Below are 15,941 nucleotides of genomic sequence, written 5' to 3' on the forward strand. Positions count from 1 at the left end.
AAAAAAGAAGAAAAAACAGCTAAATCACAGTGATTTTTTTTTTTTTAATTAATTATCATGTATATTTAAGCTTCAGGGGATGCAACTGCTTCTTTGTAGTGGGGTACCCTTAAAGGTCGGGTGTATGTATCCTTGACAGTTGACCCCGACAGCTTGGGAACCAGTGATGTGCGATGAGGTTCATGACTGTTGAGGTAGTGATTTTCTTTTTTAAAGTTGAAATTATGCTTTAATCAATGTTAACACAGGTTGCTCATTAAGTGAAAAAAGGTGCGCAACTGCACGGATTCTGGCTGCGCGGCATTCTACCCCTCCACCTCAGGCTGTCACTGCGCGCTCTTAGGGTGGAGCAAGCTTTAAATATACAGTCGTTGTCAAAAGTTTACGTACACTTGTAAAGAACATAACGTCATGGCTGTCTAGAGTTTCAAATCATTTCTAAAACTCTTATTTTTTTATGATAGAGTGAATGGAGAATATACTTGTTGGTAGGGCTGGGCGATATGGCCTTTTTTTAATATCTCAATATTTTTAGGCCATATCTCGATACGCGATATATATCTCGATATTTTGCCTTAGCCTTGAATGAACACTTGATGCATATAATCACCAGTGACGTGCGGTGAGGTTCATGGCTGGTGAGGCACTGACTTCATCACAGTCAGATTTACAAACATATGAACCCTAAAGAGTATCTTATTCACCATTTGATTGGCAGCAGTTAACGGGTTATGTTTAAAAGCTCATACCAGCATTCTTCCCTGCTTGGCACTCAGCATCAAGGGTTGGAATTGGGGGTTAAATCACCAAAAATTATTCCCGGGCGCGGTGCCGCTGCTGCCCACTGCTCCCCTCACCTCCCAGGGTGTGATCAAGGGGATGGATCAAATGCAGAGGACAAATTTCACCACACCTAGTGTGTGTGTGACAATCATTGCTACTTTAACTTAACTTTAACTTTACACATACAAACTGTAGCACACAAAAAAGCACATTTAATTTAAAAAAAAACGCTATTATGGTCTTACCTTTACTTATAAATGAAGTCCATGCGCAGCTTCTTTTGAACAAAAGCATCGATAACTTGTTTATAGAAGTCTTCCTTATCTTTCTTCAGTTTTAAAAGTCTCTCTGTCTTGATGGAGATCTTACTTTAAGTATTACCTCCTGCTTCGATTGAAAGTCCAGTTTAGAAAACTGTTTTATTTTAGATATGTAATCCTCCATGTTAAAAGTCCAAGTGAGAGGAAAAAATAAACGATCGCTAACTGTTGCTGCTTGTTGTCACTTATTCTGCAGCCGAGTAGCCGCAGAAATGATCTCTGGGATCACTAGCACCCTCTACCACCATGAGGCGGGATTACTCCGAACCTCAGCCAGTGCGTCTTCGCAGCCGTTTTATGATTGCTCAACACAAGAAATATGTTACACACATACAGTTGTTGACAAAATACACTGTACATTATATACCTCAGCTAACTAAACTATGGAAATGTATAATATAATTCATATAGCAATACCGTCTCACTGCACAGCAGGCCAGCAGTTAGCCGAGTCATTGCGCAATGCATGGTGAGGCTCAATTGGCTGCTGATCACCGCAAGTCTCTTCTCAGTATTTGAACAGCAAATGTGAAAATTCTGCGATTTTGAATAAAAATAATCTAAAACTGGTGAAGTTAAATGGAAAATAACTTTATAGTATAATCACTGGATACATAACAATTTAATTTTTTTTTTTTCTTTTTACATTTTTTTTCTTTCCATGATGGCACGTGAGGCCCGCCTCCCCTGACTGCACGTCACTGATAATCACAGCAGTATGATGATTCTATGTGTCTACATTAAAACATTCTTCTTCATACTGCATTAATATATGCTCATTTTAAACTTTCATGCAGAGAGGGAAATCACAACTAAGTCAATTTAGCAAAATTGTATTTATTAAACAGTTATTAAGCAGTGGCACAAACAATGTCATTTCCAAAACAGAAAGTGCAAGATTGTCAGAGACATTTTAAAACAAGCTATAAGTGCACTTTTGTGAATGATGTCAATAAACATTTCAAAACAACACTAAATTATAGTTTAAAACAAATAAAGCGCACTTTTGTGCATGATGACACACAAGATATTTCAATAAGTGTCACATAAAAATGAGCTGCATATCAAATAGTATATGTCCTACGGTGTTGATGTGGAAATAGTTGCTTCGGCATTTAGTTGGTGTGGCACCGAACGGAGATGTTGATATGTAATGACATATTACCGCTTGAAGCCAAACCACCGCCAATGGAACTGGTGCTTTACAGAGAGTAAATGGGACAATGAAAAAGGAGGATTACCTCCAAATTCTTCAGGACAACCTAAAATCATCAGCCCGGAGGTTGGGTCTTGGGCGCAGTTGGGTGTTCCAACAAAACAATGACCCCAAACACACGTCAAAAGTATTAAATTAATGGCTAAATCAGGCTAGAATTAACGTTTTAGAATGGCATTCCCAAAGTCCTAACGTAAACGTGTTGACAATGCTGAAGAAACAAGTCCATGTCAGAAAACCAACACATTTAGTTGAACTGCACCAATTTTGTCAAGAGGAGTGCTCAAAAATTCAACCAGAAGCTGGCCAGAAGCTTGTGGACGGCTATCAAAAGCGCCTTATTGCAGTGAAACTTGCCAAGGGACATGTAACCAGATATTAACATTGCTGTATGTATACTTTTGACCCAGCATATTTGGTCACATTTTCAGTAGACCCATAATAAATTCATAAAAGAACCAAACTTATTTTATTTTTTTGTGACCAACAAGTATGTGCTCCAATCACTGTATCACAAAAAATAAGATTTGTAGAAATTATTGGAAACTCAAGACAGCCGTGACAAAATGTTCTTTACAAGTGTATGTAAACTTTTGACCACGACTGTAGGCATTCCCTGTCAAATCTGGCCTTCCGCATATTCTCTCGTCGACTTAAGTATTTTTGTTCTTACGTGCCTCTGAGGCTGGAATAAGTCCAGCGCCCCAAGAAGGTTAAACATTATATTGCACTTAAAGTTTGGATACAGTGTACACCACATGGGATAAAATGATAAAAGAGACTTCCAAAAAGCGATCAAATGTATTCTGATCACCTGTCTCGTGAGTGTAACCACAGCAAAAGAGAACTGCGAGTACAAACCCTGTTTCCAAATGGGTTGGGAAATTGTGCTTGATGTAAATATAAACGGAATACAATGATTTGCAAATCATGTTCAACCCATATTCAGTTGAATATGCTACAAAGACAACATATTTGATGTTCAAACTGATAAACATACATTTTTTTGCAAATAATCATTAACTTTAGAATTTGATGTCAGCAACACGTGACAAAGAAGTTGGGAAAGGTGGCAATAAATACTGATAAAGTTGAGGAGTGCTCATCAAACACTTATTTGGAACATCCCACAGGTAAACAGGCTAATTGGGAACAGGTGGGAGCCATGATAGGGTATAAAAGTAGATTCCATGAAATTCTCAGTCATTCACAAACAAGGATGGGGCGAGGGTCACCACTTTGTCAACAAATGCGTGAGCAAATTGTTGAACAGTTTAAGAAAAACCTTTCTCATCCAGCAACTGCAAGGAATTTAGGGATTTCACCATCTACGGTCCGTAATATCATCAAAGGGTTCAGAGAATCTGGAGAAATCACTGCACGTAAGCAGCTAAGCCCGTGACCTTCGATCCCTCAGGCTGTGCTGCATCATCAAGCGACATCAGTGTGTAAAGGATATCACCACATCGGCTCAGGAACACTTCAGAAACCCACTGTCAGTAACTACAGTTGGTCGCTACATCTTTAAGTGCAATTAAAAACTCTCTTATGCAAGGCGAAAACCGTTTATCAACAACACCCAGAAACGCCGTCGGCTTCGCTGGGCCTGAGGTCATCTAAGATGGACCGATACAAAGTGGAAAAGTGTTATGTGGTCTGACGAGTCCACATTTCAAATTGTTTTTGAAAACTGTGGACGTCGTGTCTTCCAAACCAAAGAGGAAAAGAACCATCCGGATTGTTGTAGGCGCAAAGTTGAAAAGCCAGCATCTGTGATGGTATGGGGGTGTATTAGTGCCTGTGAAGGCGCCATTAATGCTGAAAGGTACATACAGGTTTTGGAGCAACATATGTTGCCATCCAAGCAACGTTACGATGGACGCCCCTGCTTATTTCAGCAAGACAATGCCAAGCCACGTGTTACATCAACGTGGCTTCATAGTAAAAGAGTGCGGGTACTAGACTGGTCTGCCTGTAGTCCAGACCTGTCTCCCATTGAAAATGTGTGGCGCAGTATGAAGCCTAAAATACCACAACGGAGACCCCCGGACTGTTGAACAACATAAGCTGTACATCAAGCAAGAATGGGAAAGAATTCCACCTGAGAAGCTTAAAAAATGTGTCTCCTCAGTTCCCAAACGTTTACTGAGTGTTGTTAAAAGGAAAGGCCATGTAACACAGTGGTGAACATGCCCTTTCCCAACTACTTTGGCACGTGTTGCAGCCATGAAATTCTAAGTTAATTATTATTTGCAAAAAAAAAATAAAGTTTATGGGTTTGAACATCAAATATCTTGTTTTTGTAGTGCATTCAATTGAATATGGGTTGAAAATTATTTGCAAATCATTGTATTTCGTTTATATTTACATCTAACACAATTTCCCAACTCATATGGAAACGGGGTTTGTATATCTGCCGTGTTTTAACATCATGATATGGATTTTCAAAACTATTTCATCTGGAACATGATCATTGAACTGTGTGACTATTTAGTAGAATAGACATATATATTGCAAGCACACGCACACAAAACAGACTTACCACTAGGCAAAATAATAATAAAGATGTAATTTATTTTATTTTTAATTTTTTGTCTTAAGTCGTACACTTGCCCTGCGATGAGGTGGCGACTTGTCCAGTGTGTACCCCGCCTTCCGCCCGATTGTAGCTGAGATAGGCTCCAGCGCCCCCCGCGACACCAAAGGGAATAAGCGATAGAAAATGGATGGATGTAAGTCGTACACTTAAAAATAAATGTAAATAGAAACAATCATGATGTTTTTTGACAGCTCTGCCGCCCTTCTCACGCAATGGACTATTCCACGTTACTATGTGCAGCCTTGATTCTGGAAGACACAGACCAAAACAAACTTGTTGGCGCGGTTATGAAAGGCTCTCATTCAGATGGAGAGTTACCCGAGTGGAGAAGAGGAGAAGGTGAGAAGAAAGCAAACAGTTTGTATTAAAAACTACCTAAGGTGTTACAGCAGCACAACAAACCTATTTCAGCATCTGAAAAAGAGGCATCTTGGTGAGTGGGGGAAATTAAACTCTTTACGGGACGAACAGGACTGTAACAATAAACAAACTAAATCCTGTTAAAAAGCAGCTTACTGTGGTAAAAACGTGTTAATGTTATAAGAAAAAAACTGAGCACAATGGCAAATGATTGCTCAGGCGGTCACTCTGCACGTCACTTAAGAAGTGGTGCCCATATAGTGGAAAAGCCTGTTTTTATCCACTTACTGAACTATAGTCTATAGACCATAAATTATGGACTTTATTATTTATATACATAAAATGTACAATGCTACATTGCTCTTCACAAAACTGCTGTATTTTATTTAAGACAGAACATTTAAGTTTGCACTTCATTGATTTCAATGTTGGAGTTTACAGTATGTTTTAACTGCAATTTGTTTAGTATTTTATTCAAGACATACATTTTGCTCCACAGGAGAAGCTCTTTATTTAGTGAAAATAATTCTATACAAAGTACAATTTGACTTAGTAAACATTTTTTTAAAATCCTTAATGACATTTTTGGCGAAAAAAATCTGAGATTTGATTTTCAGGGTATATCACTCAGGCCTATAAAATAATAATATAGTTATATGTACAGTACATACAGTAGATAAGGTTGTATTTTTGCTTCATCCTTCACTTTAAGCGTGAGTGTAGAATTTATAAAGAATGCACTATCGACCTGATAAGACCTGATAAGTCTGAAAGAGATGATATGTTATCTGCTCACATATGCTACCTGGTGGTTGTTTGAGCACACTGTGGCTAGTCATGGAAAGTCCTACTCCTTAATGTTTCAGCCACATGCAGGATTCTCACAGGAATGAGGCAAAATCACAACCTTACCTACCCGTACTGCATATTATTATTTATTGTATGTTATTGTAGCCAACTGTTAAGAATATAATTACTTTACCCTCTGGAAAGTCCAAAATAAGTCACCTAGGGATGCAACGGTAAACGCTATAATGATAAACCGCGATAAAATTCCCGACAGTTAGTAATACCGTCTATATTTGTAAATACAAAAAAAACATCACTTATTAATGCGTTTTAGGCAACACTGCTTTCTTCCTGGAAACAAAGTCACTTTGCTGTGGAGATTTCCCCTCGGAGTAAACAGAGCCAAGCGCTTGGTTTAACTTCATGTTCCCTCGCTTCATTTCCGTGCAGTCTCGGCGTGCGTTTAAGAGCGCACTGCTGTTTTTAGATGGCAACAGGTGTGGACAATATTGGAGACAGGCACATCTGTCCCACGCTAAAAGTATACAGCGAAGGAGAAAACTATCTGATGTTGCTTTTATTTTCTCAATATAGCGTCCATTAGCTGCTATAACTGAGAGTTAATGACGTGCGGAAACATGCAGCAGGCGATGTGTCGGGAACGTTGCCACAACTTGTTTATAAAGTCTGTAGTTTGTTTACTGGGATGTTCACTCGTCCTTTATTTAACTGCAAACTTAATCAGTCTTCAAATAACATCAATACTAGCTGTAATGTTTTGTCATCTCATCGAACTGAACCCAGGCTGTAAAGATTGTCTATTCGATGTGAGAGGTATCACTCCTGTTTATTTTTGTTGGCCAAACTGTTGCACTGAACCACTAGGAGGTGTTGTTAGAGAAGACCAAAGCTTGTTTATTATACTTCATCTTCATTAGCCAAACTGCTTTGAGCTTTATATTGATATCAAAAAGTAATCACCATGTTTTTTTTTTACATTCCTTAGTTTTTTTCATGTCACATCGGTATTACTTTAAAACCATTTATGTGACACAGCATTTTGTTAATGTTTTATGGCGTATAGTTAATTCCTACACGACATATTACTGCTCAAACTCTTTATGGATCTGTCCCGATACAGCATCTACATGTGCGTATAAATGTACATATCTTAAAAAAAATACCTAATAAATTAAAAAAATACCTCCCTCTATCAAAATAGAGATTAAGACATCATGTATTGAGAACAAGCTGACCCGTTCATATTATTAATGAACAAAAACAATAATAATAACTATCTTTAGATATATGGATAACATTTATCTACAACCTTTTTATTAGCCATTACAGATTACATGATGGTATTACAATCACACTTCATCCCAACACTGCTTTACCTAACAATCAGTCATCATGATTTCAATATTGCTAAAATAATCTTAATTATTATTTTGCCATAATTGGCAGCCCTATGTATAAGACTAGATCTCATACATAAACACGATTTTTATCTACCGGTATATGGACAAAAAGTGCAGTTGTGTCTTATGGCCATCAGGTGCCATCTTTCAAAATTCTTACATTGTGTTTTTTTTATTTTTGAATCTCTTATGTCCATAAAGTGCTATCTTGCACAACTTTCACATTTATTTTAGTTATTTATGGGTTGCTGTTTTTTTCTGTCATATTACTTTGTTTATAATGCTTTTGTTGCTTTGATATGCACATTCAATTTCTACTTGAGGTCCATGAAACAGTGTTTATATCTACAATAATGTTTCTCCTACTAAGGAAATGATTTTGAATGTGTTGTGTTTTTTTTAAATAAAACTTGGTTTTTAAAGATTTCAGTACAAATACTTTTTGAATATTTTGAGCAAATTTAAAATTACTGCGATAATAATGATGACCGTGATCATTTTGGTCACAATAACTGTGATAAGAAATGTTCATACCGTGATATCCCTAAAGTCACCAATAGATTGGAGCAAAGTCGAATACTATTGAGTCTGTGGAAATCATGTCTTGATTATGTGCATACTTCATCAATAAAGTTGAGGGGTATACAAATATAGCAATGCCTTCCCCAACTTGTTCAAAAAAGATCAAAACACTTTCATTTTTATGGTTCGCTATCAACTATTCACTGTGCTTTATTTTTTATTGTTATATTTCATATGACTTTTTTTTTTTCATACAACATATGCATAATTGATGCAAAGTGTGTTAAAGACAGGGCTCAACGTTAATGTCTCTATTTTACAGGAGCAGCTTATCATTCATCACAAATACGTCCAAATAAATTGTCGTCCTCAGACTAGGTCGGTACGGTATACCGGTACTAATAAAGTACCGCGGTACTAATTAATTAAAAAAGCTACTTAACAGCTTCTGAAAAATACCGGTACTTTTTTTTTTTAGACATGATGGCACACTTTTGTGATGTTGTGACATTGCTGGTAAACGCACGCACGCAAGCACTTACAAGCAGACACAGTGTAAAGACAGAAGAAGAAGAAGAAGGGATGCATCTTAAATTCAAAAGTAACCATAAAGTTGGAGCTATAAACATTGAAGCGCTGCTCTGCATGCGCTGCTTTAAAACATTGCTCCCTAGTGGCCAACGTCCATCCACATTCCGCAGTGTTTTAGCGACTTCTAAATCACTAATCCTCGTCCCCCTGGCAACAAATAAACTAAGTTTCTTACAAGTATCATCCCTGCAGGAAGAGGAATAGCTAAACATGCTTCACTGTTAGGGGTGTGGGGAAAAATCGATTCGAATACGAATCGCGATTCTCACATTGTACGATTCAGAATCGATTCTCATTTATAAAAAATCGTTGTTTTTTTTTGTTCTTTTTTTAAATGAATCAATCCAACAAAACAATACACAGCAATACCAAAACTATGTAATCCAATTCCAAAACCAAACCCGACCCAGCAACACTCAGAACTGCAATAAACAGAGCAATTGAGAGGAGACACAAACACGACACAGAACAAACCAAAAGTGACACAAAAAAGAATATTATCAACAACAGTATCAATATTAGTTACAATTTCAACATAGCAGTGATTAAAAATCCCTCATTGACATTATCATTAGACATTTATAAAAAATAAAATAAAAAAAACAATAGTGTCACAGTGGCTCACACTTGCATCGCATCTCATAAGCTTGACAATACACTGTGTCCAATATTTTCACAAAGATAAAATAAGTCATATTTTTGGTTCATTTAATAGTTAAAACAAATTTACATTATTGCAATCAGTTGATAAAACATTGTCCTTTACAATTATAAAAGCTTTTTACAAAAATCTACTACTCTGCTTGCATGTCAGCAGACTGGGGTAGATCCTGCTGAAATCCTATGTATTGAATGAATAGGGAATCGTTTTGAATCGGAAAAAAAATTGTTTTTGAATCGAGAATCGTGTTGAATTGGAAAAAATTTTGATTTTGAATCGAATCGTGAGCCCAAGAATCGATATTGAATCAAATCGTGGGACACCCAAAATTCACAGCCCTATTTACTACCCACCGTAGGGTAGTCCTTCTCAAATAGTGGGGCGGGCCCCCCTGGGGGCATGCTTGCCAACCCTCCCGGATTTTCCAGGAGACTCCCGAAATTCAGCGCCTCTCCCGAAAACCTCCCGGGACAAATTTTCTCCCAAAATTCAGACGGAGCTGGAGGCCACGCCCCCTCCAGCTCCATGCGGACCTGAGTGAGCACAGCCTGTTTTCACATCCGCTTTCCCACAATATAAACAGCGTGCCTGCCCAATCACGTTATAACTGTAGAATGATCGAGGGCGAGTTCTTGGTTTCTTATGTGGGTTTATTGTTAGGCAGTTTCATTAACGTCCTCCCAGCGCGGTAACAACACACAACAACAGCAGTCACGTTTTCGTCTACCGTAAAGCAGTTTGTCTGCTGTAAACAGCAATGTTGTGACACTCTTAAACAGGACAATACTGTCATCTACTGTACATGCATATGTGACAATAACATCTACGGCTTTTAGAGAGTGCGGTGCACAACTGCGCACACAACAAGGAGACGAAGCAGAAGAACGAAGAAGATACAGCCATGGCGACGCCGACGACGAGTAAGATGAAGAAATGCGCTGGTAAGTTACAAGCCGCAGCTGCGATTGGACCTGGATAGCCTCCGGGAAGAAGTAGTGGACTACCAAGTGCTTGGCAGTGAAGATCTTCCTCAGGAAGCAAAGATTGACTGGTTTTGGGCCATGCTAGGGAGAGATGGAAGATTCCAGACTCTAGTGCATGGGTGTCAAATTTGGCCCGCCGTGTAATTTCATTTGGCCCTTGAGGTAATATCAAATTGACATTAGAGCTGACCCGCCGGTATTATAAAGCGGCGGTGCCGCTGTAACACCGCATTCACCGCTAATACTCATACTTGCCAACCCTCCTGATTTTCAGTGCCCCTCTCGAAAGTCTCCCGGGGCAACCATTCTCCCGAATTTCTCCCGATTTCCACCCGGACAACAATATTGGGGGCGTGCCTTAAAGGCACTGCCTTTAGCGTCCTCTACAACCTGTCGTCACGTCTGCTTTTCCTCCATACAAACAGCGTGCGGCTTCTACACACACATAAGTGAATGCAAGCATACTTGATCAATAGCCATACAGGTCACACTGAGGGTGGCCGCATAAACAACTTTAACACTGTTACAAATATGCGCCACACTATGAAACCACACCACACAAGAATGACAAACACATTTCGGGAGAACATCCGTACCGTAACACAACATAGACACAACAGAACAAATACCCAGAACCCCTTGCAGCACTAACTCTTCCGGGACGCTACAATATACATCCCCCGCTACCACCTGAGGCCCGACATTAATGAACTAGCATCCCAGAAAAGATGCCAGGTATCTGGCTTGGGCACATCAGATTAGATCAGTGTGTCGCAAACTGAGCAGTAAAAAGGTCTGAATGGTTGATTTATTCATTGTTATTTTATTTTCAAATTTATTAGCCTGTGGAAAAAGTTAATGTTGATATTTACCTCAGAAGGCTGCAAATAGAAAAGAGGCATTGCATTTTTTATTACAATTGTATTTAATTTACCTTTGATGTTTTTTCGTTTGTTTTTAGAAAGTTGATTTTGCATTATTAAGTTATATAAGCGATGCTTGTTCCATATTCAGTGTTAAAGCAAATCAGTGTAGCAAACGGAGCAATAATTAACGTTTTATTCATGCACTTTCTCTTGCTGCTTCAAGGCTTGAATGTTTGATTCCTTCATTATTGTTATTTTATTTTCAAATTTGTTATTGGCCTGTGGAAAAAGTTTATTTTGATATTTACCTCAGAAGGCTGCAAATAGAAAAGAGGTATTCAATTTTTATTAAAATGTTATTTGATATGCCATTGATGTTTTTGAATTATTATTATTATATTATTATTTGAAACTCGATTTTGCATGTCACTATAAAGTTATATAAGCCTTGCTTGTTCAATATTCAATGCAAAACTTGTTTAGGTCCCTATTAAAAGGTTAATTTGTTCAACCTTGGCCCGCGGCTTTGTTCAGTTTTAAATTTTGGCCCACTTTGTATTTGAGTTTGACACCCCTGCTCTAGTGCATTTGATGAAAGCATTTTTGTGCGTGCCACACAGCAACGCATCATCAGAGAGGGTGTTCAGCATGGTTAGAAAAATAGTGACAGAGAATAGAACAAGGATGGACAATTCAACCCTTAACTCAACAATGAGTAGATGAGTGTTATGTGTGTGTATATCTGTAAATAAATGAACACTGAAATTCAAGTATTTATTTTATTTATTTATATATATTTATTTTATTTATATATATATATATATATATATATATATATACATATATATATATATATATATATATATATTAAAATAAATAAATATATATATAGCTAGAATTCACTGAAAGTCAAGTATTTCTTATATATATATATGTATATATATATATATATATGAAATACTTGACTTGGTGAATTCTAGCTGTAAATATACTCCTCCCCTCTTAACCACGCCCCCGCCCCCAACGACGCCCCCCGAACCCCCACCTCCCGAAATAGGAGGTCTCAAGGTTGGCAAGTATGCCTGGGGGTGGCCTGGTGTGACCTGAGGAAACATGCTTTTTTTTTTTCGAACCAGAATTTGATGAAGCATACAGTATGTCGCACTTGGCTTCACTGTAGCCACGGTGGCAGACGAGGAAAGACTCTTCCGGGACGCTACAAGGTATGTGGGGGGAGGGGTTTGGTGGTAGCGGGGGGTGTATTTTGTAGCGTCCCGGAAGAGTTAGTGTTGCAAAGGGTTCTGGGTATTTGTTCTGTTGTGTTTATGTTGTGTTACGGTGCGAATGTTCTCCCGAAATGTGTTTGTCATTCTTGTTTGGTGTGGATTCACAGTATGGCGTATATTTCTAACAGTGTTAAAGTTGTTTATACGGCCACCCTCAGTGTAACCTGTATCGCTGTTGATCAAGTATGCGTTGCATTCACGTGTGTGTGCGTACAGAAGCCGCACATATCTTGTGACTGGGCCGGCACGTTGTTAGAATGGATGAAAAGCGGACGTGACGACAGCTCGTAGAGGACGTTAATGGCAGTGCCTTTAAGGCACGCCCCCAAGACTGTGGTCCGGGTGGACTACGAGATATAATGACTGATGAACACCTTCGTTCGATAATGAAGGTTGCCTCAGCTCAAAGCCTGAGCCCCGACATTAATGAACTAGCATCCAAGATAAAATGCCAGGTATCTGGCTTGGGCACATCAGATTAGATCAGTGTGTTGCAAACTGAGCAGTTTAAAGTCCTGAGTGGTTGGTTTATTCATTGTTATTTTATTTTCAAATTTATTAGCCTGTGGAAAAAGTTAATGTTGATATTTACCTCAGAAGGCTGCAAATAGAAAAGAAGCATTCAATTTTTATTTAAATTGTATTTGATATGCCATTGATATTTTTAAATTATTATTATTATTATTTGAAACTCGATTTTGCATGTCACTATAAAGTTATATAAGCCTTGCTTGTTCAATACTCAATGCAAAACTTGTTTGGGTCCCTATTTAAAGGTTAATTTGTTCAACCTTGGCCCGCGGCTTTGTTCAGTTTTAAATTTTGGCCCACTCTGTATTTGAGTTTGACACCCCTGCTTTAAACAATCTAATTGACAACATGGTCTGGTGAAGATAATGTCCTTTATTTAAAAAATAACAATAATAATTTTTTGGAACAAAAAAGAAACTAAAATAAAATAAAAACAGTTACATAGAAACGTGTAATTAATGAGAATGAGTAAAAGTAACAGTTATAGGTTAGTACTATTACTGAACCAGCAGCACACACCAGCCTGTGTGCTTCACGGACTGTATCCCTTCCAGACTGCATTGATATATGTTGTAGGAACCAGAATATTAATAACAGAATGAAACAACCCTTTTGTGTGAATAATGTGTGAATGAGTGAAAATTAGTCTAAATGGAGGTGGAGGGAGGGGGGAGGGAGGGTTTTTGGGTTGGTGCACTAACTGTGTGTCTTGTGTTTTTTATGTTGATGTAATAATAAAAAAAATACAAAAATACCAAAATTTCTTGAACAAAAAAGAAACTAAAATAAAATAAAAACAGTTACATAGAAACTTGTAATTAATGAAAATTAGTCAAATTAACTTTTAAAGGTTAGTACTATTAGTGGACCAGCAGCACACACAATCACAGACTGTATCCCTTGCAGACTGCATTGATATATATTGTAGGAACCAGAATATTATAACAGATGGAGACAACCCCCTTTGTGTGAATGAGTGAAAATTAGTGTAAATGGGGGTGGAGGGAGGAGGGAGGGAGGTTTTTTGGGTTGGTGCACTAACTGTAAGTGTATCTTTGTAACAGGGTCAATTATGTCTTGTAAATAATGTATTTTATAATGTTTTATTATTGTTATAATTACACAAAATGTGTAAGTTACATGTAAATACCTGAATATTGTTCGATGTTTTGTCAATGTGGAACCATTGTCTCGTTGTCCCTCCTACTGCAATAATTACTGTGACACCTGTCTTTTTATATGCGTTGGACATGCCTTCCAACTTCCCTTTTGTCTACCATAACGGGAGAGGTAGGCGTCCATGCGACGACAGAAAATGTATTGTCATGTTAAGAACTTCAGTTCACTTTCTTGTTCTGTATCATATTTGTGTAGGGACTCGACGATGGCAAAAACTTATTGACAACAATTGTATTCTGTGTTTTATCAGTAAAGTGCAGCTGAGCAATCCATGGTGTCGGTCGTGTTCCATAAAAGCCACACAACGCAGAGGAAAAGACCACCGGTTACATCTTGTGTTTTTTATGTTGATGTAATAATAATAAAAAAAAATTAAAAATAAAACATCCATTGGATAAAAAGTTCAAGTTAAAGTACCAATGATTGTCACACACGCACTAGGTGTGGTGAAATTAACCTGTGCATTTGACCCATCCTCTTGTTCCACCCCCTGAGAGGTGAGGGGAGCAGTGAGCAGCAGCGGTGTCCGCGCCCGGGAATCATTTTTGGTGATTTAACCCCCAACTCCAACCCTTGATGCTGAGTGCCAAGCAGGGAGGCAATGGGTCCCATTTTTATAGTCTTTGGTATGACTCGGCTCGGGTTTGAACTCACGACCTACCGATCTCAGGGCGGACACTCTAACAACAAGGCCAAAACCTGTTCATGAGCCTGATCAGGCCCGCGTGCCGTACGTTTGACACCTCTGCGTTAAAGTATTCTATTCTATTCTTTTGCCTAAAAGGACGCTTAAAGTTTAGGGTCACTCAGTGTCAGGTAATCATAACTTTGTTTTGATAACGACTTGATTTTATTCAGGCAATATTGTGCATGAGTGCCTGTACTTACAGAGAGATGGTTCTGTTGGGCAGAAAGCTTGGATGCAGAGTCTCCAGCAGATCCACATCATCACAAACCACTTTGACTCGGACTTGCTGCTGCCTGCTCAGCTCCTTGGACCTCTCGGCCGAACAGCGACAGCTGTCCAAGATCAAGTCCGGACAGTTTCTGTTGCCACCGCCGGACCCCCACAGCGCGACCAGGGCGCACAGCACAACCAGGACCCTCATGATGCGATCTCTCTCACGCTCATCTGTCAAGTGATGTCCGCCCAGCGCGTGTTGCAGGTCGGAACCATTTCACATGGGCTCGCTCTCAAGTCCAGCCTGTGGAACCGTCCAGATATGACGCCGTGGAAGCTATTTCTTGTCCAAAAGAAGCGAATTGTTGGCGCTACCTATTTTAAATCACAGACGCATTTATGACACGCAATTTATTTCAATATTCGTCCGATGTTCAAGTCTTGAAGGCAGCCTCGAGTGTTAGAAACTTCCAGATAAAGTTTGGCACGTGTCGTCGTCACAGTAACTTCCTTACGTGAAACAGCATCATTAAATAATAAATTACAACATTTGGTTATTTCTGCCACTACCGGACTGTAGTCTTTGACGTGTTGCTTATAGTGTCCGCAAAGTCCCTCCCAGCCAGCCTGCCGAGCTCCAGCGTGGCTTTTTCATGTTTGAAGCCGCAACTGGTGAGATCACGTGACATGAAACATGTCACATGACAAGAAATGTATGTCACGTGACAATACATGTCACATGACTGGCAAACTGTTTACTGTGTACCCTAATTTATGCCTTCTAATTGGTTCCGTTGATCTCCAAAAATGTGCTACCTATAAAAAAAAACTACTGAGCATGCTCATCAAAGCTAAAGGTTTCCTCAAGCAAAATGACAATAGCAATAAAGGTAAAAAAAAACAAACAAAAAAAAACATTGCTATATTGTGGTT

The 15,941-nt window shown here is 38.6% G+C and overlaps 1 protein-coding gene across 2 annotated transcripts in view; it reads right to left on the bottom strand.

The window, feature by feature from the left end:
- Nucleotides 1-15,665, bottom strand: part of adgra1b (adhesion G protein-coupled receptor A1b) — a 522,173-nt gene extending 506,508 nt beyond the window's left edge. For both annotated transcript variants that reach the window (XM_061962586.1, XM_061962578.1), the window contains exon 1: nucleotides 14,996-15,665. In XM_061962586.1, coding sequence (XP_061818570.1) covers nucleotides 14,996-15,216 — 221 coding nt within the window. In that variant the 5' untranslated portion in view covers nucleotides 15,217-15,665. The remainder of the gene's footprint in view (nucleotides 1-14,995) is intronic.
- Nucleotides 15,666-15,941: the final 276 nt, after the last annotated feature.

This window comes from Nerophis lumbriciformis, linkage group LG02 (genome assembly GCF_033978685.3).
Source record: "Nerophis lumbriciformis linkage group LG02, RoL_Nlum_v2.1, whole genome shotgun sequence".
NCBI classification, from domain to species: domain Eukaryota; kingdom Metazoa; phylum Chordata; class Actinopteri; order Syngnathiformes; family Syngnathidae; genus Nerophis; species Nerophis lumbriciformis.